General features: G+C 41.5%; 1 protein-coding gene across 2 annotated transcripts in view; it reads left to right on the forward strand.

The window, feature by feature from the left end:
• ZBED1 (zinc finger BED-type containing 1) overlaps nt 1-25,940 on the forward strand; it is a 254,154-nt gene that overhangs the window by 188,940 nt on the left and 39,274 nt on the right. For both annotated transcript variants that reach the window (XM_050933119.1, XM_050933128.1), the window contains one exon: nt 17,719-17,926. In XM_050933119.1, coding sequence (XP_050789076.1) covers nt 17,719-17,926 — 208 coding nt within the window. The remainder of the gene's footprint in view (nt 1-17,718; nt 17,927-25,940) is intronic.

Raw genomic sequence — 25,940 nt, forward strand, 5'->3', positions numbered from 1 at the left:
TACAATAGACTTAACCAAGGGGTACTGGCAAGTACCGCTAGATGAACCTGCCAAGGAGAGGTCAGCATTCATCACCCATGCGGGGGTGTATGAATTTAATGTCCTTCCTTTCGGCCTTCGAAATGCACCCGCCACCTTCCAGAGGCTGGTAGATGGTCTATTAGCAGGACTGGGCGAATATGCAGTTGCCTACCTCGAAAATGTGGCCATTTTTTCGGACTCCTGGCCCGAACACCTACTACACCTGGAAAAGGTCTTTAAGCGCATCAGGCAGGCCGAACTAACTGTTAAGGCCAAAAAATGTCAAATAGACCAAAACAAAGTGACTTACCTGGGGCACCAGGTGGGTCGAGAAACCATAAACCCCCTACAGGCCAAGGTGGATGCTATCCAAAAGTGGCCTGTCCCAAGGTCAAAAAAACAGGTCCAATCCTTCTTAGGCTTGGCCGGGTACTACAGGCGATTTGTACCACACTACAGCCAAATCGCTGCCCCACTGACCAACCTGACCAAAAAGACCCAGCCAAATGCAGTTAAGTGAACTAATGAGTGTCAAAAGGCCTTTACCCAACTTAAGGTGACGCTCATGTCTAACCCTGTGCTCAGGGCCCTGGACTTTAACAAGCCATTCCTAGTAACCACGGATGCATCTGAGCGTGGTATCGGAGCAGTTCTCATTCAGGAAGCAATGAATCACAACTTCCATCCTGTCGTGTTTCTCAGCAAAAAACTGTCTGAAAGGGAAAGTCACTGGTCAGTCAGTAAAAAAAAATGCTATGCCATTGTGTACGCTCTGGAAAAGCTACGCCCATATGTTTGGGAACGGCGGTTCCAGCTACAAACTGACCATGCTGCGCTAAAGTGGCTTCATACTGCCAAGGGGAACAACAAAAAACTTCTTCGTTAAAGTTTAGCTCTCCAAAATTGTAATTTTAAAATTCAGCACATCTCAGAAGCTTCTAACAAAGTAGCGAATGCACTCTTCCGTAAAAGTTTCCCAGGATCCAGTAGTTAAAAAGTGTTCTTAAAATGTAAAAGTCTGTTAGTTATATACTTAGTGCTATATGTAAAGGTGCATGTGTTGTATTAATCTGTTTATTTTAAAGTTCTAAAAGAAAATCGCCGCCAGTGAATTTCCCCACTGTCTGCAATTTGGGGGGCATGTCATAAACAGATAGCTAAGGGTTAATGTCTCTTACACCTGGAAAGAAGTACCTGAAACACCTGACCAAAGGACCAATCAGGAAACCAGACTTTTTCAGATCTGGGTGGAGGGAAGTTTGCGTGTAAATCCTTTGTTCTTTGGTTTTCTGCCTGTCTCTCTCTCGGCTATGAGAGGATTTCTGTTTCCTGCTTTCTAATCCTCTGTTTCCAAGTTGTAAGTACAAATATAGTAAGGCAGTAAGGTTTCTATTGTTTTCTTTTGTATTTACATGGGTATAGTTGCTGACATGTTTTGAATTGTATTCCTTTTGAATAAGGCTGTTTATTCATATTTCTTTTAAGCAAATGACCCTGTATTTGTCACCTTGATACAGAGAGACCATTTTTATGTATTTTTCTTTCTTTTTACATAAAGCTTTCTTTTTAAGACCTGTTGGAGTTTTTCTTTAGGGGGGAACTCCAGGAAATTGAGTCTGTGCTCACCAGGGAATTGGTGGGAGGAAGAAGTCAGGGGGAAATCTGTGTGTGTTAGATTTACTAGCCTAACTTTGCATTCCCTCTGGGTGAGGGGGGGAAAAGAGATTAGCTCTCGGTACTTCTGTTTTCCAAGGCTGGAAACGGGGAGGGTGGAATCCCTCTCTTTAGATTCACGGAGGTTGCTTCTGTGCATCTCTCCAGGAACACCTGGAGGGGGGAAGGGAAAAGGTTTATTTCCCTTTGTTGTGAGACTCAAGGGATTTGGGTCTTGGGGTCCCCAGGGAAGGTTTGGGGGGACCAAAGTGCCCCAAAACACTCTAATTTTTTGGGTTGTGGCAGCTTTACCAGGTCCAAGCTGGTAACTAAGCTTGGAGGTTTTCATGCTAACCTCCATATTTTGGACGCTAAGGTCCAAATCTGGGACTAGGTTATGACATGTACGTTGCCTCTTTAGTTTAGGATGTATTTTACCAGTAGCTCATTGTTATTAACTCTTTTTTTCAGGGAGATATGAGCATAATTGTTTAATTTAGAAAAGCTGTGGCTTAATGTGTGTATGAGAAATCTTGCAACAATAGTGCCAGTGAGTTTTAGTATGCTGTCTTGGTGTTGCACGGTTGTAAATGAGGACATAATCTGGCCAGTTGTGTGCATTTCTATCGCAGTGGGGGTTCTGCCTGAATAGAGAGTTCTGACCTACTATATATATATATAGTATATATATAGTAGGTCAGAACTCTCTATTCAGGCAGAACCCCCACTGCGATAGAAATGCACACAACTGGCCAGATTATGTCCTCATTTACAACTTGAAAAATAAGTGGAGATCCTCTCCTATCTGGGGAGACGGTTGTCTTTTCACAGATGTAGGTATGGAGTTCAAATTGCAATTCACTTCTTGAAATCACAATTCACTTCTTGAAATCATTGCTGGGCATATTATATATATATATATATATATATATATATATATATATATATATATATATATATATATATATATATATATAATATGCCCAGCAATGATTTCAAGAAGTGAATTGCAATTTGAACTCCATACCTACATCTGTGAAAAGACAACCGTCTCCCCAGATAGGAGAGGATCTCCACTTATTTTTCAAGTGCCAGATGAATAGTTACTCACACAAATTGCCCCACTAAAATCAGTGAACTTAGTTGTGTATGAGAGAGAGAGAGAGAGAAACTGCTCACCAATGTAAGGGAGTTCAATAACCTGGCCCTATGCCAGCATGGAGAAATATCATAAATACACAGAAATTGACTATACTACATGACCTGAAATGCATTGATTCAGAGTAGGATATGACCACTTTCACAGCTATAATAAATAAATCCCAGAATAATCATTACGATATCGTTCATTGTGCTAATTCCTAATGATTTCCCCCATTTCTTTCTTTTAAAAGTTTTTTAAAATACTAACTTCACAGATTATGGCTACTTTTCTAATGTAATATAATGACCTAAATGCATAGAATCAAGGTTAAAGTAGTCATACCACCTTTACCTCACCCTTTCCTGCCTACATGTTGCAGTAACATTCATGGCTCTTGGGAGATTTCACATCACAGGACTCTTAAAGCTCCAAAGCACACTACTTAGGACCACTGTCTTGGCCTTAACCTGATGAGGAGTGAGTCCCCATAGTGTTTTTAAAGATGCAAATACTTTGTGGTTTTTTTAGTCTATGTATGTGTATGTATATATATGCCCCAGGGAAGCAAGTTAGTTTTATGGCACTGTGTTTCTCTGTCCTCTTGTTCTGCTGAACTGGCACATTTTCCAAGAGACCGTGCCAAAATCACCTCTTGTTTTTGCAGTTAAGATGACTGAGAAATCTGTGAGATTATTTTTCACATACCTTTTGGTAATTTTGAGCTGCCTTTAGTTGGTTCTGATTGGTCATGTGATATTGGTTCTGCTTTTCTGATTGGCTGAACATACCCCATATTATCAGGAGAGTTAGCAATTTACTCAAAGGGAGATGATCTATTCTGTGTGCTGTCTCTGAGACAGTCTGTTAGAAATGTCGATAGAAGCAGGGATAACTGTTTATTATGCACTCATCCTTCTGAAGATATCTCTGGGATTTTAAATTGGTAGTGCCCAACCTGGTGACCCATTAATAACACCAGAGGAGAGACCCATCCCTCCATTTGAGACACCAGAGAGAGAAAGGTAGAAGGCCATCACTACTTTGGTGCACAAACACCAGGTAGGGAACTAGCCAGGGAGCTGACCTGTGTTAAATTCTCTGCTCCACCAGACTTCCTCTGTCACCTTTTCCATACTCTGTGGACTCCTTGCTGAATTTTTCTTCTGTTTCTTCCTTTTTTTTAAATGGAACACTTTATGGATTTGCATGTCGTTCTGGTGCAGGGGCCATGCTAGTTGGATATACTCTGTTTTATCTGCTCTATACCTCTGTTCTCTTGCTCCAACTGCCCAAAATTCTGGTTTGACGTCACAAACCACATCCAATACACTGGACACAGAACATCGGGAGGAGAAATGATTTTAAAACAGTCTCTTTCCTGTGTATAAAGTTACAGAAAATATATACAGTGGTCCTTGTTATGTTTCTCTTCCTCATCTTTGCACTTCTAGTGCTCTGACTTCTCCATGTTTTTCTCCTGTTCCTTTCCCCCTCTTATATACAGTATCTATTAATTTGCATCTTTTTTCTTTTGATTTCTTTGTTGTATTACATTCCTTTTTCCTCCTTTATTTTCTCTCTTTAATCTGTTTACTTGATTTCTAATTTTACATTTTCATCTTCTTTTCTTTTGTTCATTTGTATATTTATTTCTCTGTCTTCTTGGTCTTTTAGCTTCTGCCTCTCTATTTCTGTCCTTGCCTTTGTTTTCCCTGTCTGCTTGTTCTGCTTCTCCTCTCTGCTCTCTTCTCCATTTTTACCTCCTCTCTATCTGTTTGCTTCTCAGCCTCTTGCCCTTCCACCCTCCCCCCAACCCGATTCCTCTCTTCTGAATGTTTATTTCCCACTAACTGGGCACGCTGTCTGGGTACACTATGAGAAGACACAGCTTGTTCCACGTTGACAAAGCATAGCTTGTTTCATGTGGCTTTTTGGAAAGGTAAACTCACAAGAGCAATGACTGTTCTCACAATCCTTTTGCTGAAGAACATACTGAAGAATATCAAATGTGTATGTGGTCTTTCAGATCCAGTCCGTTTTCAACAGATCTCACGTGAGCCAACATAGGGATCCCTAAGGTGAATCATACTCCATCATCCACTTTTTGAGTAATACTTCTTTAAAGAGTAGTGTACTCCATGAATGTATTCGCTGCATGTCAGAAAACAAAGTTGTGCCTGGGGGTGGGTGGGAAACAGTTTACTTGCCCCACGAGAATTGTTGCGATTTTGAATTTTTCCCCATCCCAAATGGGATGAAAAATTGCTAGAAAGAAAGACAGGCTAATAATATGAGCAAAACCATTAAATTGGGTCAATCAAAATGTTTCAGTGTACATCTACACTCGGAGCTGAAGATGTAGTTCCCAGCTTGAGGAGTATTAGAAGGGTAGCCGTGTTAGTCTGGATCTGTAAAAGCAGCAGAGAGTCCTGTGGCACCTTATAGACTAACAAACGTTTTGGAGCATGAGCTTTCGTGGGTGAATACCCACTTTGTCTGACGGAGTGGGTATTCACCCGCGAAAGCTCATGCTCCAAAACGTCTGTTAGTCTATAAGGTGCCACAGGACTTTTTGCTGCTTTTACAGCTTGAGGAGGCATACGCACACTAGTTCTGATCAAGTTAGCACACTAAACATAGTGTAGCTGTGATGATGCGAATGGTGGAATGGGCCAACTGCCCAAGTATCTGCCTCAGATGGGGTCATACTTGGGATGTCTAGCCCCTGACACCACTCACACTGTGCCAATTTATTCATATCTTAAAATAGTTTGGTTTTAGTTCAGTTAAAAAATACTGGAGAAGATTTGGTGAAGGTATAGGGGGGAAGACTGGACTAATTTCTTATTTTATCCAAACCATCTGCCTGTGAAGTTCTAAATTAAACCAGAAAAGGCACCTAAGGTTATCTCTCTCAGAATAACTGGGACTAGTGTATATTTTTAATTGCTCATATAAGACTGGTAGAAACATTTCTCTGCCAAGCCTCTTGTGTTTTTTACTAAATAAATATTTTTTGTAAAAGGCGTCTGTTTTCAACAAAAAAATTTCAAATTTTAATTGAAAACCCAGATGCCAGAAAAATAAGCTATTTTCGCAGAGAACTGTAATATTTTTATTTGGAAATGCTGCCATAATGCCTCCTGTGAATTGTAGTTTGGTTGCTTCATGTCCCTATTCTCCTTCATGGGATGGGCTCCCTGGCCAGACTACATCCCCCATAATGCACCATCACAGTTCTCTGAGGGGGTTGACTTTTGTGCATCATTGGAGATATAATCCAACCAGGGAGCCCAGTCTACGGAGGAGAATGGGAGCTTGAGGCACTGGAACTACAGTTCCTATGAGACATTACAGCAGCATTTCCAACTCAAAATATTTTGGATGATCTATTTTGGATGATCTATTTTGGTTTTCAGCTGAAAATTTTCAGTTTTCAAATTACCACTGAAAATCAAAATTTTCCACAGATAAAAGCCCCATTTTTGACCAGCTACATGTTATAAGAACATAAGAGCGGCTATACTGGGTCAGACCGAAGGTCCATCTAGCCCAGTATCCTGTCTTCCAACAGTGGATAATGCCAGGTGCCCCAAAAGGAATGAACAGAACAGGTAATCAAGTAATCCATCCCCTGTCACTCATTCCCAGCTTCTGGCAAATGGAGGCTAGGAACACCATCATTACTCATCCTGGCTAAAAGCCATTGATGGACTATCCTCCATGAATTTATCTAGTTCCTTTTGGAACCCTCTTGTAGTCTTGGCCTTCACAACATCCTCTGGCAAGGAGTTCCACAGGTTGACATGCATCTGACGAAGTGGGTATTCACCCACGAAAGCTCATGCTCCAAAATGTCTGTTAGTCTATAAGGTGCCACAGGATTCTTTGCTGCTTTTACAGATCCAGACTAACACGGCTACCCCTCTGATACTTGACAGAGGTTGACTGTGCGTTGTCTACTCAAATGTTTTTCCCCATAAAGGAACAAATCATGCTGCCCACCCACCCTGCGTCTAGATAGTGAGATTCCCCAAGCACAATAGAAAAGGTGCATTTGTACATTGAGGGTGAAGGAGGTGGGATTTGGAGACACCATGTTGGAAGTAGGACACAGAGATTCCATGTGGTTTCCTTGAGTGCTCTAATATAGAGAGGTTTGGTAACAAGGGAGGAGGAAGGCCCAGACCAGTGGATCCATCACTAAGTTGCCTGATCAGCCATTGTCTTACATGAAAATGAGCTTAAGAGCAATGTGGGCTACTGAAGCTGCAAAAATTTGCAGCAGCGGCGGCCATGAAGTGGCTACATGGCCAGAGAGAAGGGTCTTTTCTCCCCAGCACTTGTGGAGCATCATGTTTCACAGCCCAGGTACGTGTTCTATATATTGATTTTCAAGATTTGGACAAGAAACTTTTAAAATATTGTTTGGAAGCATTTATAAGCTTTGAGGAGTTACTCTGCCTACTTCATATATACCTTGTTGGTCCTGGCTTTGATTGAAATGCTCATGTGTAATTGCACATTCTATCTCCACTTTCCACCTTGCCGCTGTTTTTGGAAATAATTGGTTTTTCATCACAAATCATGCAGGGATCAGTTTACTGTGATTCAGTGTGACAAAGTATTTTGGAAATGTAAAACTTACTGGATGGGAGGAAGATGACAACAATACTTCTTTCCCCCTGTCTCCTGTGGCAGCAGTTTTTGAAATGCTGGTTATAGACCACTTGAGCTGCACTGCATGGCCCAGGCTCTCAAGACAGATATATGAAACATAAATGATATTTTTAAGATTTTGGTGAGGCTGGAGTTTGAAGAGAATGTTAGTGTGCCACAAATAGTTTAAAGTCGAGCCAAAATTATTTGATAGAAAAGACTGCGCTAAACAAGACTCAACTCAAATATCATTCTGAGTAAGACGGAAAGGGAAACATTTTATTTTTTGCTTTTACTGTCTGCTGAACTTTGCCATTTTAGACTGGATAAATAAAAATCCCCTCTGCACAAGCTATTTTCCATTTTCCATACTTTTATTAATCCCATATCTTTTCTGACAGCTGGATGGGGGACCTCTGGTGACCTGCAGCTTTATATAATTAAGGCCTTCATAAAGGCATTGCATCTGGGAAGTGGATCATCCTTGAGGTCCAAAAATCTCAGGCATTTGAGTTGTGTCTGTGCCTGTTTCAGCTGTATTCCCTCCTTCAGCCACCTATGTCCTAAGAGGAAGTGGGATTTTCATGAGATTTCTTGAGTGTTTTTAGTAAATCATTTTCTCCTCTGGCCATTATCTTATTCTGTTACTAAATAAACTTAATAGGTTTGGTGGCTGTGTACCTCTTTGAGTCCTCAGCTGTATTCTTACCCAGGGTATGTAAAAACAAACTTTGAAAAAGCAGAGATAATTAAAAAGAAAAGAGCAGGGTTTTTTTTTTTAACTGCTACTCTTAGAGACTGAAGTTTTTATTGATAGTGATAGTGCAAGTGTTTCCTCTCAGTCCTGCCAATGGTCCTCAGTGCTTTTTTTGGAAATAGCTCTGTGGATGGAGAGTCATTCAGTCTTAATGCCATTCAAGCCTTGACCTTTCTGCTAAGACAGCCTGGTTAAGTCAATGGGAGCTGAGGATGCTCAGCAGCTCACATGGACCATCCAAAGGTAATAACCAGGGGTGGCTCTATGTTTTTTGCCGCCCGAAGCAGAACAGTCAGGCGGCCTTTGGCAGCACACCTGCAGGTGGTCCGCTGCCAACGCAGATTCGGTGGCGTTTCTGTGGGTGATCTACTGCCAAAGTCACGGGACCGGCAGACCTTCCGCAGGCATGCCACCGAAGGCTGCCTCTCTGACACCCCTCACAGAGACTGGCAACGCTGGTGCCTGGAGCTGCCCCTGGTGATAACTCTTGGTCATTATTAAGCTGGCTGGATTTGAACTGGCAACAGCATATTGTTCATCACCAATCTCCATTGCCTTCCAGATCCCAATAAGAAAAGAAATAATATATTTAAGTTCAGGATCTGTATTAGGCAGTGCAAATAACTCAAGAAGTGAGTTAATTTTAATATGGTTTTACTAAATGGAAAATGACCATATACAAGAGGTTAGGTATTGTTGTTGTTATTATTATTGGCCTAGCCTGTACCCTAGTAGAGTTGCTATCTTTGAAATGCAAAAAGAAAACCTGGCACCCCTCCCCACAAGACTAGCCTGTGGCAACCTCAACTACAAGGCAACTCTGCAACGCCCCCCTTCAACAGTTACTTATAGTACCTAGAGCAGTGATGGGCAACCTGCAGCCCGCGGACCACACACGGCCCGTCAGGGTAATCTGCTGGTGACCATGAGACAGTGTTTACATTGACCATCTGCAGACATGGCTGCCCGCAGCTCCCAGGGGCTGCAGTTCACCGTTCCGAGACAATAGGAGCTGTGGGAAGTGGCACAGGCTGCAGGGATGTGTTGGACGGTGCTTCCTGAAGCTCCTGTTGACCAGGAACAATGAACCGTGGCCACTGGGAGCTGTGGGAGGCCATGCCTGTGGATGGTCAATGTAAACACTGTCTTGTGGCCTACAGGCAGATTACCCTGACGGGCCACATGTGGCCCACGAGCCGCAGGTTGCCTATCACTGATTTAGAGAGAGAACACACAAATAGGTAAGACTGATACCATCATTGTCTCACCTGTGTCATTTTTACCCAAGCTGCTTTTTTGTGTCCATCTTCACTGAGATTATATTTTCCCAAACTGCCTTGATTCTATATTTTAAATATATATTTGAATGTGAACATTTTGGAACTTTATACATAAAGAAAATCCAGAGTCTATTTCTTGAATTTGTATTTGCCATTTAATTTTGCCTTTTCCAGCAATTTCTTATTTTTAATGGCAATGTCGTAGAATTCGAAACAGGAATAGCTGAGGTTGCATATAATGCAAAGCTACTTTTGACCACTTCAACACTTGGGCGATTCCTCTTGTCAATCCAAAGGTTTAGTAGTGGACGGGGAGACTGCTGTATTTTCAACAGCTTTGATCTGTTATTGCTTAAGCTACAGAAGTTGGAACACTGCAGCATCTTTAGCTTGACAGACATTTTTAACATTAGATATCCCAGTGTGTTGTGATAAAAATGCAAATCTTTAGACCCATGTAAAAAGAAACGGGCCGATTAAATTATTTTTCTGCAACTGACAAATCCTTAAAAAATTCAACAAGGCTGGTCAAATACCGGCCAGGTGGTAACCCTACATCCTGGCTATGATGAAGCAGCTGTTAGGAACTCCCTTGCTCCCTGGTGCACAACCAGCACTGCTGAAGTGTGAAGGAACTTCCACAGAGGCCTTGTTCTCCCCTCCATATGGACAGGGAGTGGGCAGAACCTTGGCAGTACACCAGGGGAAGAAGTCTGTACCATGCATAAGGATTAAGCAGATTACATTCCCTGAGGTGAAGGGGAAACCAGGAACTAGATTGTGACCCTCAGAGTCCTGGTCTGCTCCTGGGACAGTGCGGCTGTGCGCTGCCCTTTACAAAGGGCTTGCCATGACTAAGCATACTATTGATTGTGTGGATTTTGAATTGAACAAATGAGTACTGTTCATGTTTCTCATTGAGCTACTTCAGATGGTAACAAATAGTTCAAGTAATTATTTCTGAGCTTCTGTTTTTTGTAGAAAATGGGTATTTTGTAAATACTGACTTGTGTCAATATCTAGATGTGGTTTTGTTTCCTGTGAATATGGGTGTCCTGTAGTTACTCCAAAAACTGCTCATTACTGTTCAAAAGTAGATGAGGAAAGGGTATACATTCATAACTACCTTTCTAAAAGCGACAACTCTACAGTCCCTTTGAGGGATCTGGCCTTTGTTGTCAAGTTGCATAGATTTCAGACTTCAGCCCATGATTATGGAAGTGGGAGAGTGGAAGGAAGCCTCTCAGTATCTTGCTGTGGTACTTTAAAAGGAGGACCCAGGCCATATTACAACGATGTGTCCTTTCCATGCTGGCAAGGCCCATTCTGATTTATTTTGTTATTAATACTGGTTGTAATATGGTGCCTTAACATTTATTTCCAGCCTGCAGGTTTACGAAAAGAGAGAGAGGAATTCACTCTTCATTTCCCACATATTATAAATGAATCTGTGTATGAGCAACACAAGGCATGGAGTGACTGATTTCAGAGAGTGGGACAAGCTCTGAAACTTGATCATTTAATTCCTTCCTTTCTTTCTACTGCAGATCAGAACAAGGGCTCTGACTGGACTGGTTTACGAAATATACTCTGCCTCTGGCAGTTCAAGAAATCCTGGCCATGCAGGACTAGGTTTTCAGCTGGTATAAATTGATGTAGCTCCATTGACTTCTCTAACCAAACTAACATCAATATTTTCAAATTCTGGTATCTGAACATAGGCACCTACAACCACATTTTCAAAATATTAAGTGTGTATATAACATTTGCACAAGAAAGTGCAGGCTGAGCACTCATTGTGCTCATGCATGCAAAATGGATAACTGTGCAATTCCATGTGTGTGGTAGATGCAGTCAGTAGCAGGACAGGTACAGTACACATCTCTGTGATGAAATATAGGTAATTTGGTGTATCAGTTCCTTTGGATTTAGTTCTTTTTCACTATTGTATATCATGGAATCATAGAAATGTAGGGCTGGAAGGGACCTCAAGAGGTCATCAAGCCCAGCCCCCTGCCCTGAAGAAGGACTGTGTAAAAGTTGACCACCTCTGACAGGTGTTTGTCCAAGCTGTTTTTAAAAACCTCCAATGACGGGGATTCTAGAACCTCTCTTAGAAGCCTATTCCAGAGCTTAACTACCCCGATAGTAGAAATCGTTTCCTAATATCTAACCTAAATCATCTTTGCTGCAGATTAAGCCCATTACTTCTTATCCTACCTCCAGTGGACATGGAGAACAACTGATCACTGTTGTCTAGTCTATATAACAATCGTTGACATATTAGAAGACCATTATCAGGTTTCCCCCATAAGTCTCCTTTTCTTATGCTATTTTTTTTTAACCTTTCCTCATAGGTCAGGTTTTCAGAACCTTTTAACATTTTTATTCCCCCCTGGACTGTTCCCAGTTTGTTCACATCTTTCCTATATGTTTGTTTTTTCAATTACTAAGACTTTTTTTCAGCCGGAATGTACACATTCTCTCAGATCCTCCCATTCCGCCCTTTCTTGGTTTGTGGTTTCCTTTACTTACATCAATGGAAAATGACTCATCAGTTTCTAAGAAGTGATTATACAGAATAAAGAGATGTAGCACAGACAAGTAACTTCCATAAATATAATGAGCAATATTTTGGACTCTGACTTCGGTTTATCATAAAAAGGGAAATGAAATATTTATAATAAATAGCCAGAAAAGATGCACCTAGGTTCTGCAAAGCATCTATGTAGCTTTGTTAAAAAATAAACAAATTGTAAAGTCTTTTAAAAGTCTTAGGGCTTGTCTACGGTGCTGCTTAAGTCAATGTAACTTATGTTGCTCAGGGATGTGAAAGACCCACCCTCTGAACAACATAAGTTACATCAACTTAAAGCAGTGTCTACACCGCATTGAGGTGGAGTAATTACATCGACGGGAAAGCACTCTCCTGTCAACATAGTGAGTATTCACCAGATGTGCTACATCGGTGCAGCTGCACAGTAGTGAACACAAGAATACTTTAAACTCTTGCATACCATTCTTTGTGGGGCACAAAATCAAAATATCTGATAGCACTGTCGGTGTCTCTTAGATTCTTGACTAAGCAACAGTGATGTATTCAAGGCTAAAACATAAATCATTTAAGAAGTTCAGTCATTTTAATAGATCGTGCCTGCTTTTGCTGTATAAACTGATTCTACCGAAGACATGCATTGCAATTGTGCATATGGTCTTTCATTAAAAACCACAGCATGTTACCCACATTGTGCAGCAGTCCCCAGGTTTTGACAGAGGACACAGCTATCTGGCTGTACTGCAGTTTGATCTTAGGGCACTGTGCCCTGTAGCCAATTAAACACACTGGGAATTGAAGGAGCATGATAGGAGAGGGAGAAGGCATCAGGGGTTTGACCTGTAAAACAATACAATGGTTAGGTCAGAAAATCTGAACTTCCTGCACGAATGAGGTTAAATATAGCTATACTCATGTGCCTCTCTGAGGCTTTTGCTTAAGCAAGAGGGAGTGGGAAAGAAAGCATTCAGGATCTTAGAAATGACACTGAGAGGACATTTAATATGTTATTCTAACTAGAACTGGGCAAAACACTGATTTTTTTGTTTCACTGGTAGTTCCAAAAAAAATTGGTTTGGGTTGAACAAAACATTTCATTCAACCTGTAATTAAACATTTTGCTTTGGGTACTTTTAATAAAACCAAAGGAAACTAAGGACTAGAGTCAGAAAACATAGCTGGAGGAGGAGATGATGGTAGTGGTGGGACTTTCTTAACATCTCCTGTTGAAGTTGTTCCACTTTGTATGAAATAATTAAATATTCATTGAGCCAGAAAGTCAGTCAGTCAGTCTCTCTCTCTCTCTCTCTCTCTCTCTCTCTCTCTCTCTCTGACTGTGACCCTATAGCCTTATGTTTAGGACATTCACCAGGAGGGGTGTGTGGAGGGAAACCTGGATTTGTACAGAAACAATGACTTACCTGATGCTAAGGAGGCAGCTGTTGGAGATAGCCCCATATGGATAATTTGTTATAATTAATTGGAAATATTTTTTATTTCACTGCAAATTTAGACCAAACCAAACAAATCTTTCATTAATTACCCCAAATCTTTTGGCAAAAAAATTGGGTTTCCATCTAAAAAACAAAACAAAATAGTTTTTCAGTGAAAAGTCAAAAATGTCCATGGAAAACAGATTCTTTTTGTGACAAAATTGTTTAGTCAAAAACTACACTTTCTGTTGAAAAACAGTTTAAACAGAAAATTGTCACCCAGACAGATCTAATGCTGATCAGTTGTGCTCACTGGAGATTCCAAAGCATTTTCGTAAGAGTAACATTTGTTCATTCTAGTGTCTTTGATTCATTTGATTCTGTCTACCTTACTTTCCCTTGTAGTTTCAATTAAGTAAACTGTTCTTTCTTTCCACTACTATGTAGTATAGCTGACGCAGAATTCCTTCTAGAGAGGATTTCTTTTCACTGGTGGGAGAAATAATCACTGTGTAGGTGTAACCCAACACACCTTCTGAGTGTGGTGTTTTGTCCCCTCTAGTGGCACCGAGACCATTTAGAGATTAATGAGTCTGCTCTAAAGCCTTAGCTAAGAGGCCTCTCTGGCTTTTGGCTCATGGAACAGATGCTCATGCACTAGGCTCCAGAGGTCCCGGGTTTGATCTCAAGAAGCAGCATCTGTCAGTGTTGCCCGATGCTCTGTGAAGTATTTTGAGATCCTTCTGGCTGAAGGATCTCAACATTTGTTCAATTTTCTTGCACAGTTTCATAAAAGATACTACAGAGAGAACAAAGAGACAGTGGGAAGTGCACAGAAGAGCAACTAGGGCAGTGAAAGGTTTACACTGAAATTGACAGGCTCGCAGGCTAAATTCAGGGAGTTAAATATATACTGTAGTCCCTGGAATATAAGGGATACAATTATGATACTTGAGCACCTATGAGGAGGGAGAGGAATTTCATTAGTTAGCAAAAGTAAGACAAGAAATAATGGATTTAATAGTAGTAATTGGGTTTTCAGGACCTGTGTCAAATGTTTCATTAATGTTTAATTTAAGTCCCTTTAATTAAGATTATTTTTACCTCATTTCCATTTGATTAGAGAAAACCAATCCAATGTGTTTTCATTACATTTATTCAAGACCATAAACAACTATTAGGTAACTAACTTGTTATATTTCTCTAAAGTTCTAAACACTATGAAAATTAGATTGAGGTTACAATGTAAATCAAGTTAGTAAATCAAGGAGTTAACAATAATACAAATTAAAATTGGTTAACTAAACAGAAAATAATTTGAACCAATAATTGTTCAGACAGGCACATGAGCACAATCAATAATCAAATTATAAAGTTAACACAATGACTGAGTGGTGTACTTAGTCTTTTTGTCTCTGTAGAGTTGATTTAGCAGCTTATACTTTCCCTTATGGAAATAATGTGTTAAGGTTAGATTTCTTTTCATACCCAGAGTGACATTAGGTGATCTGCTTTGAACCTAGGTTAACTGATGCCCAGTGGTAACTTGTACTATGGACTTATATGCGCGCGCACACACACACACACACACTAAAGTGGCTACTAGCAGGCATCCCTGAAGAGGCACTCATATCCTCTCAAAGAGACCAAAACAAAAGAAAGAAAAAACAGTTACTTAGGACAGGTCTGCAATACAATTTTACATTGGTGCAACTGTTTAAAATGTCAAAATATGTGTGAAGAATAAGGTGACATTTTGAGTATTTTAGACCAGACATTAGCAAATCTAAACTATAACTGCACTACTTTGACTAACTCAGTCACTTTTATTCCAATGCAGTAACACTTAAAGTGGTTTTTATTCATTATTAAGAAGTCCTAGTCCACTCCTAGAGTCAGCTGATATCTTTATAATGGTTGAGCTACTTTATCTATTATGTTACAGCTCAGGCAATTGACTGATGTTCTGACACTTTATATCATCTTCTTTATTACTGTCTCACAGCTAAATACATAGTGGAACAGCTTGTTTAGCATAAATAGTGAACGCATATTTCAAGGGACCATTTTAAGTGGCCACTTTACTTTGAAATATGTGTTAACTGCTTATGTTCCATCTTGTATTTAGCTGTAAGGCTCTCAGTACATTCCCTAGACCCAAAGAAGAGCTCTGTGTACCTCAAAAGCTTGTCTCTCTCACCAACAGAAGTTGGTCCAATAAAAGATATTACCTTACCCACCTCATCTCTCAAGGTTGTACTGTCATTTTGTTTTTGTTGCTACTTGATTTTTTCTTTTGGACAAATATAGAAACAATTAAAGAAAATGAACTGGAGAGTTAATGTTATTCTTCTTTACTTCCTGCAGCTGGAATGAAAGTAAGGCCCTTTGCTTTCTGTTATTTCTTTTCTTAAATTTCCCTGGAATTTATCGGTATTCGTTAAATTATTTTTAAGGGTGAAAAATCTGTAAAAAAACAAAAATGAAGGCCAGCTGGCATGGGGACAGGGGTGTGGGGGAGAGGGTAGGGAAGGTTACTCACCATGTGACAGTCAAGAAAGCCTTCTGCTTCCTGCAGCAGTCGGGTGGTCTTGGCTGCTGGGGCCTGGCTCCCTGCCCTTCTCACTCCTCCACTGGGCAGAGGAAGCAGACAGGAGCCATGCTGAAGGGGCAGCATCAGGAAGGGAGCAGAAGGCTGCACCCCGTGAGTGCTGATAGCCTTGTCAGAGAGAACCCCCTTTTCTCCCCGGCCCTGGGATCAGGAGAGTGTTCTGTCTGTCAAGGGGGGCCAGTACTCATGGGATGTACTGTTCCACTCCATGAGGGCCCGTCACTGCAGCGGTCAGGTGGTCTTGAGTGCCGGGACCTGATTCCCTTCCTGTCTGTCTTCAAGAAATTCCCAGGTCCTGCAAAAGCCAAAATTCAGGTGAAAACTGTAAAATCCAAATACTAGCTTTTTCCAATAGCTGGAGATTTTGTCTGAGAAAAATTGGTAAATACTGAAAACAAAGGGACTTGGCTATTAGAGTAACCATTGCTTCTGAAAGTACCTGATTGTCCACATTGTCGGCATCCAGGCACTGCTAACAGTTAGATAGCTTCAGTAGACTTCTAGATCTGCATGAAATGAGAGTGCTTGCCAGAGGCCTATTCTTCCACCTCAAGGCTGAATAGTCAAGTGTACAGAACATTAAAAGCCAAGTATTACATGGGAAATTAAGAAAAAACAGAATTCTGAGAAACCATTACCATTCAGTCAGCACATACTCTTCTGTGCATAACAAAACACAGAAAATCTTCCTAGGCATTACCCTTGGCTCTGTGAAGCGCAGAGAGATTAAATGAAAGGTCTGCAGTAATTACAGAAGCAGAGTTGTCATGGAAGTGGAGTTCATGGAAGTGATGTTGAAACACCAATCTGGGGGAGTATTTTCAGTGACATACCTAATAATTTGCTTGACAGCAGCATTCTTCATTCAGACAGAATTTAAAAAAATGAAGTGAAACATGACTAATCAGCAACTGCTAACTAAGAAGGTTGACTTTGAGGAATTTGAAGACCAGAACTTCCAACATCTGAGTCACAGAACAAGCACATGGGTTCTTAACATAAATGTTTTGACATAGATTCTATCATTTTTATGTTTGCATTACATATGACGTTTGTAATGGTCTCCAGTTAAACTGTTGTTCTAACCAGTTATCTTCCAATGTTAAAGGTTTTATGACTTCTGTAGTGCAACTTTTAATTAGCTTGTCACCATGCTAACCATCACACTTTTGCCTGCTTATCCACCTATTATATCTTGTCATAATCCTAGACTGTGATCTGGGGCAACATAATGCAATTGTGATCAGGGCCCAATAGGTGCTGCAGTAGTATAAATAAATAATAATAGGGGGAATGAGACTGGACCATTCTGTGGCTTGATATTTCAGCCTTTCCAGGAAAAACAATACCTACCATAAATTATTTGCAGCATGGATTCTGATCACATGTATGCTTATCTAAGATATTTTCCCTAAAGCAGTCATTGAATCTAGTGAAATAGTCACCAGAACTGCAACAAGCAATCTGCTTTCGAGTGATAAGGCTTTCATATGCCTACTTACTGTGTTGCTGTCTACTGCATAATTTAGCAAACTGGCAATGCATGTGATATCTGTGCTACAACCTTTTTCTTCTGATTATTTTCCTGTCTCTCTTTTCTATGCAGATGTTCTTATTCACCCCATGGAGCCTATGCCCAAAGCAAACTTGCCCTTGTATTGTTTACCTATCGACTGCAGCATCTCATGACCGCAGATGGGAGCCATGTGACTGCTAATGTAGTGGACCCTGGAGTAGTGAACACGGAGCTCTATAAAAATGTCTGTTGGGCTACAAAAGTGGTGAAGTGGATGACAGCCTGGCTTTTTTTCAAGGTACATGATTATTTTAATGATTTTAGTGTCATGTTTTTGCATTGCTAGAGCTGCAATCTGTGCAGGACCACAGAGACTTTCAGGATTATCATTATGTGTTTCTGTTTTATTATGGTAGTTTCAGTGCTGATAAAGTGCACAGACCAGATAAAGTCAGTCTCTGCCCCAGAGAACTTATTTAGATGATGGAGAAAAGGACTAGACACAGAGTGGGATCGCTTTGTTTGTAGTTGCACGTATGGATACTCCTGGGGGAATTCTGCACCAAAACATTTATAATTCTGCACACAATATTTTTAAATTCTGCATACACCTCTACCCCGACATAACACTGTCCTCGAGAGCCAAAAAATCGTACTGCGTTATAGGTGAAACCGCATTATATCGAACTTGCTTTAATCCGCCAGAGTGCGCAACTTCCCTGTGACATTATTGATATAAGCTGGGACCATATAGAACATGGTTGCAACCAAAGTCCTGTAGTGGCACCAAATCTTATGTAAAGGCGGTCATATAAGGTGTCTAAGACCGGATTATGGGTTGCTGGTTATGATTATGCTGTCTGTATGCATGTGTCATTTTGTAGTTGAAGTTATGAATATTGGTTCTATACTGTCTGTACTTCAAACTTATGCTATGCGTCTGGGAAACATCCCAGACAGGTTGGTGTTAGCTCTGCCTAGCCTGCTTGATGGCCCATTAAGGACCATCAGCTATACAATTGACCCATTCAGAGAAGGCAGATACACCTTGTAACTCAGCAAAGTATGCAGGAACTTGCTCATGTGACTCCAGACTCCATTTTGCTGTAATTTTCCACAGTAAGGACAAAGAGGTTCTTACACCTGGAAAAAAACTGTAAAAGGCTGATGCCTCATCTCCATCTTGTCTTCAAGCCTGCTTCTTTCCTCTGGAGGAACTTTGCTAAAAACTAAAGCTCTGAACAAAGGACTGAATGACCCATCTCAGCGGGGGATGTACTCCAGAGACTTGATTTGAACCTGCAGTTTATTCTATTACTGCTAGAAGCCTGAATTAAGAACTTTGCCATTACTGTATGTAATTGATTTCATTTAACCAATTCTAGCTCTCATCTATATCTTTTTCCTTTTATAAATAAACCTTTAGATTTTAGATTCTAAAGGATTGACAACAGCGTGATTTGTGGGTAAGATCTGATTTGTTTATTGACCTGAGTCTGGGGCTTGATTCTTTGGGATCGAGAGAACCTTCTTCTTTTATTGGGGTGTTGGTTTTCATAACCATTCATCCCTAGGACGAGTGGGACTGGTGGTGATACTGGGAAACTGGAGTGTCTAAGGAAATTGCTTGTGTGACTTGCGGTTTTAGCGAGTGGGGTGAGACCAAATTCCTCTTTGTCTGGCTGGTTTGGTTTTCCTTAGAGGTGGAAAAACCCAGGTCTAGGGCTGTAACTGCCCTGTTTAAGCGATTTGTCCTGAATTGGCACATTCAGTTGGGTCCCGCCAGGACCGCATCATCTCCCTCCCCCCTCCCGGAGTTCTGCTTTACTGTGTTATGTCCGAATTCATGTTATATTAGGTCGTGTTATATCAGGGTAGAGGTGTATTTTATTTGTCAAAATAACACAATATAATCAATCCAGTTTCAATTATTTTGATAATTTCAGGTATGTTAACAAGTATGTCAACAATGCACACAACAACAGAAAAGATTCCCCCAGGAGTAGAGAGTTAAATAAACCCCTAAGACCACCCAGTTCCAGTTGGCGTTTGCTGGAGGGAGCTGTGTGGGGCCCCCAAAGCACAGACATCTGCACCTCTCTCCCCCCAGAGCCCAGCCGTGGGGCACCCCCAGAGCCCACGTACCCACAGCCCCGTCCCCTTCACCCCAGAGCCCAGCCGTGGGGCACCCCTTCTGGCCCAGACACTTACACCTCCAGAGCTTTTAATCCCCCCAGCTTCTTTACTATCCCACCGTGGGACACGGTGTGGTGCGGCCCTGCTCATCTCTCACCCTTTGCCAGAGCTGGGTCTCCAAGGCCCTCTCCAGTCCCCAGGAGAATGAGAATCAAGCCAGGCAGCCAGAGTATGCAGCCTCTATCCTCGGTTGCTACACTCACTGCAAGCTGGGCTCTGAAGAGTCCAGCAGCCCCAAGTGGCGGCCAGCAGCTCTGCAGCCCCAATTCTGCAGGGAAAACGTGGAATTCTGTGCAAATTCTGCATTGTGTAGAATTCCCCCAGGAGTAATATGGATTGGGTGTAATTATAATTAGTGTGGACAAATAAAGAAAAAAATAGATTAGTGTAAGCTTGTGGAATCACTTGCTAACACGGAGGCCCAAATATGGAAAATGCTCTCATAAAGCATCTTCCACGTCCTATCACATTCTGAGAACAAGAGGCAAGCTCTAATAGCGGTGTGTGCTTTACTTGCTTATGTGATGTGTCCGTCACATGGGATGGCATATTGCAACAACCATATGTTATGTACACGTGAGTGGAAGGAGGAGAGAGGCAGGGCAAATGAAAAATAGTGGTGAAAAGTGGCCCAAACTCCAACTGATGTGGCTCTGTTTTGAATGCGTGCTTCCAGTCCCATGTTGTATTCTAGGCCTGCTCCATGCTGGAAAAGTGCAGCTGTGTGACTAAATTTACTTAAAATCGATCTCGTTACACTGGTACAAACCCCTTATGAAGATGCGCTTAAACCAGTTCAAACGTCACTTAAATCCTATCTTTATTAGGGGGTTGCACTGGTTTAATTACATCAATTTTACATTGGTTTAATTACACTGGTACCAATTTTCTAATATAAACAAAAGAGCTGTGAAGAGAGAATTTTCTGCTTGTGACTCATTCCACGGCTTTGCAGGTAGGATTGGATTAAGTGAACTAAGTCTGATTCCAATGGAAAAGTTTGTTTTCCAAATTAAAATGAACCACTTTAGATGATCTAGGAACAGATCCTCAGTCCCACCAAATAAAATAATTTAAAACTTTGATATGGAAATAGTGTTAGTTTTAATGTTTAATAAAGAGCCTGGAGTCTGAAGGAACTGCTGTAAAAACAGAATATAAACAAATAAAACCATGTTTTAGAAACACTTTATAGTGTTTGTTTATTTTTTCACTTACATTCTGCTAGCAAAAATTGTAAGGAGAACACTTGTATGAAATGCAACACACCATTCTAAAAGAAAGAGAATCTCATTTTGCTACATTTCATGTCTTGTCTGCCATTTCTTTTCAAAGTGCCAGACTCTAGTTTCGTTGTTTGTTTCCTTCCTATCTAACTTGCTAACATAAATTTTCTTTAGGGTGTTTAAGTACAGCTCAACATTCCATGCACAGCCACAGCAAAAATTCTCTTTCTCAGAAAGGAAGTGAAATATCTTGTTGTTTGCAGCACTCACTGCCGCTCAGCTTTATTGTGTGTCAAGGGACTCATTTGGGTACTATACTGACAATATTTAGAAACTAAACAGGATGTCACTGAACGCAGATAAAGTGAGTTTGGATTTATCACAGAAGGGAATCGAGTACTTACAGCTGTAATAGTAATGCCTCCTACAGTCCCTCATCCCCTCTTATTCCTTATGAGATTCCAGTCTTAAAAAAAGCTGTTCCACTTTGTATTTAGCAGTGCACGCTGAGTTAGTTTCCCAGACCTTATGAAGAGCTCTGTGTAAGCTCTAACGCTTCTCTTTCACCAATAGAAGTTGGTCCAATAAAAGATATTACCTGACCCACCTTGTCCCTCTAAGGCTACGTGTAGACTACCCGCCGTATCGGCGGGTTAAAATCGATTGCTCGGGGATCGATACATCGCATCTCATCTAGACGTGATATATCGATCCTCAAGTGCATTTATATCGATTCCGGAACTCCACCAACCCCAACGGAGTTGCGGAATCGACAGGGGGAGCCGTGGACATCGATCCCGCATGGTGAGGACGGGTGAGTAATCCAATCTTAGATATTCGACTTCAGCTACGTTATTCACGTAGCTGAAGTTGCGTATCTAAGATCGATTTCCCCCCGTAGTGTGGACCAGCCCTAATATCCTGAAACCAACACAGCTACACCTACACTATGTATATTTAACCAAAAAAAGCAAAGCTGTCTTATATCAGTGGATGAAGGAGAGATCGTGAGTTGCTTTGAAGTTCTGTACTGAGAGTCTGAAATGAGAATCCAGCAACTGAGGGGTTCCTTTTTGAGTCAGAATGTACTTTGTTTGTTTGTAGCAATGCTGCACTTTTCCTCTAAAGCAGTGGAGGCGGAGGGAGGACAGAATAATAAAAGCCGTCTCTATGAATTTTATCTCTCCCCGCCCCCATTAGCTGTCTGTATTGTACCTTACTTTACCTTCTTCTTTTTATTGCTTAATTTTTGCCAACATGCTTTCTTATTTGGGGCCCAATTCTGCCACTCTGTCCCACATTGAGTTGCTACTTATTCCACATATGGTCCAATTCACTGCAGTGGGACTGTATGTACACCCATGCAGAGAGCCAGGACAAGGCCAACATACCACTTAAGCCTTTAAAATAAATGGTATGTGATAGTCCTCTACTTAAGGGTGAATTTCCCCCTAAAAAAGTACATGAGTAATGATGGCAGAACTGGCTCCCTTAGTTACACCTAATGAGAGTGGATATTATTTCTTTCTTTGTGGGTTTTTTCTTCCCTCTCCCAGAATTTCATTTCTGAGTTGGTGAATGTGAGTCTGATTTTTAGGGTTGCATGGCAACAACACATTGAACATGGGGAGGTTTGTTATTAATATCGGGGTGTGCCTTTCATCCTAAAGGATCTCAGAGCACTTTGTAAACATGTACAGGAATTCCTTCACCCTCTGTAACCTGACACTGATGGATATACATCTGGCCCAACCAGTTCCCAGACAGGAACTATGGAATGGTTTTGTCACCTCTTACATTCTCTCATTTTGTTTGTCACCATTGTATTTGATTCCATTTAAGGGCCCAGAAGGTCAGATAGAAAACATCCAGCTTACTGTATTACTATCTTCACTAGCATTATGTCCATTTCCTTTACATCTATGAGCCCAAACTTCTGAAAAGACAAATATCTCCTGTAAGGTGCCAGCCACATTCAGCTAATCACCTCCCAGGAGATCCTCAGCACTTTGCAACTACAGTCCCTGGCCTGCCTAAAAGAGGTATTTATGTGCCTGATTTTAACTCTTAAACAGCCAAGTTTAAAAATATGCCACTGCATGTTCGTTTAATTTTCTTTAAGTACTGACAACTGAAGCTGCTTACAGCATATGAAATGTCTTCTGATTACTGAATAAAACTCAGAAAAAATCTCCCTAACATTATTAAAAATCACTCTCCAACACACTGCAGTGATGCGCCCCAGTGTAAAACCATGGATCAGTGAGTATTACCAGCTCCTTTAATCTTATAAAAAATGCTAGACTCATGTCCACTCTCAAGTAGTGACTGAGGGGCTGCTCTTGAGAAGTGCTGATCATCTGCAACTCATATTTTCTGTCAAGGATACCAGTCCCTACTGTAAAATTTCTTCTTTAAATGCCTTATCTCCGTTATAGTTTATAGATTTTTTTTTTCCCTTGCAGGAGGTTTCAATTCATGGTCATTACCCCTGTCACTCCTGTGAGAGAAATCAAGTATTCCTTCTTTAAAATGTAAAATGATTTTCACCCTTATGACTTGCTAGTAGACAAAGGCTGATAGAACTCTCTCTAGAGTTCAGTCAGAAGTTATCCCTTAGGAATCCTTAATGGATAATGACTCCAGTTTAAAGGAATACAGCCCCAAACTGTAAAAAATAACAGATTAATAGAACAATAATTGACTAGTTAACAGGACACTCATCAAACCCACAACTGAAATATAGTCAATTCTGTGGTCAAACACAAGAACTTCGGGGAAGGATACTGGCTGAAACTCAAGCAGAGAAGGTGATGCATTTTGTCCTCTCCAGAACTGCCTCTTCCCCTTTAGAATGTGAAAGTTCTTTCTAAATCCAAATTCCCTAGTCTAATATAATAAAAACTCCTTACAGAAAGAAATACTCCACCACTGGATGGAATCACTGAGAAGTCTCCATAATATCCACTTTCAAAAACAGTTCCACTGCATGGGACTTCATTGTGCTATGGTGGAAGAAAGGAACTAATTTTATTGCTTTCTGCATAGCTGCAAGATTCTCAAAACTCTTTATGGTGCATTTGGTTGGACTCATTCTTTGCCACTGGAACTCTAGGTGTCTTCGCTCATGCTTTATCTGTCTCAGACCATCTGTCTATTCCAAGGTGTCCTGTAAGGATGAAATTGAGGAAGAGGTTGTCCCTCTGTTGATTGTCATTCATAGATTTTGTCCCATATAAATAAGAATTACTGACTATTAAATCCAAGCAAAGAAGAGACTGAACATAAGAATTCATGACCTGTATGGATTTGGGATGTTGAGGGGAGTGTAGTCAGGCATAGGGACTGTAGCAGTCAGTTAGAGTGAACTACCCCATTTCTTCCAACACTTGAAATAAACTTAATCTAAGGCCTGGTCTACACTACGTGTTTAAACCGAATTTAGCGGCGTTAAACCGATTTAACCCTGCACCCGTCCGTACAACAAGGCTCTTTATATCGATACAAAGGGCTCTTTAAACTGGTTTCTGTACGCCTCCCCGACGAGAGGAGTAGCGCTGAAATCGGTATTGGCCTGTCGGATTAGGGTTAGTGTGGCCGCAAATCGATGGTATTGGCCTCCGGGCGGTATCCCACAGTGCACCATTGTGACCGCTCTGGAAAGCAATCTGAACTTGGATGCACTGTCCAGGTAGACAGGAAAAGCCCCGCGAACTTTTGAATTTCATTTCCTGTTTGCCCAGTGTGGAGCTCTGATCAGCACGGGTGGCCAAATCCAAAAAGAGCTCCAGCATGGACCGTACGGGAGATACTGGATCTAATCGCTGTATAGGGAGACAAATCTGTTCTATCAGAGCTCCGTTACAGAAGACGAAATGCCAAAAGCATTTGAAAAATATCTCCAGGCTATGATACAGAGTCCACAGCACAGTGCTGTGTGACAAGCTTAACGGAAAGCCAAAGAATCAAATGGACGCTCATGGAGGGAGGGAGGGGGTACCGAGGACTCCAGCTATCCCACAGTCCCCGCAGTCTCCGAAAAGCATTTGCATTTTTGGCTGAGCTCCCAATGCCTGTAGGGTCAAATACGTTGTCCGGGGTGGTTCAGGATATATCTTATCAATTTAACCTCCCTCCCCCCCCGTGAAAGAAAAGGGGAAAAAAATCATTTCTTGACTTTTTTCAATGTCACCGTATGTCTACTGCATGCTGCTGGTAGACGTGCTGCTGCGGCGGCACTGAACAGCAGCATCCTCTCCCCTCCCTTCCCCAGTGGCAGACAATACAGTGCAGAATGACTGGTAGCCGTCCTTGTCATCATCCCGTGAGTGCTCCTGACTGGCCTCAGGTGAGGTCAGCCGGGAGCGCCTGGGTAAAAATGGGAATGACTCCCCGTCATTCCCGGCAGATGGTACAGAACGGCTGGTAACCGTCCTCATCATAGCAACTGGGCACTGAGCTCCATCAGCCCCCCTCCTTTCACGTCTAAAGAAAAGATTCTGTACTGCCTGGACTATCATAGCATTGGGATGCTGGGCTCCTCCCCCCACCCACCGTTTAATGTCCTGCCTGGACTATCATAGCGGCTGGAGGCTGCCTCCCCCTCATTTTATCTCACTAAAAAGTCAGTGTTTGTTATTCCTGCATTCTTTATTACTTCATCACACAAATGGGGGGACACTGCAACGATAGCCCAGGAGGGTTCGGGGAGGAGGAAAGCAATGGGTGGGATTGTTGCAAGGGCACCTCCTAGAATGGCATGCAGCTCATCATTTCTGCGGGATCTGACAGGGAGCGGCTGTGCTCTCTGGTACACTGGTTCTCTAGTACACTTGCCCCATATTCTAGGCAGGATTGACTCTATTTTTAGATAAACCATAAAGGAGGGAA

This window comes from Gopherus flavomarginatus, chromosome 1 (assembly GCF_025201925.1).
Source record: "Gopherus flavomarginatus isolate rGopFla2 chromosome 1, rGopFla2.mat.asm, whole genome shotgun sequence".
In the NCBI taxonomy this organism is placed as follows: Eukaryota; Metazoa; Chordata; order Testudines; family Testudinidae; genus Gopherus; species Gopherus flavomarginatus.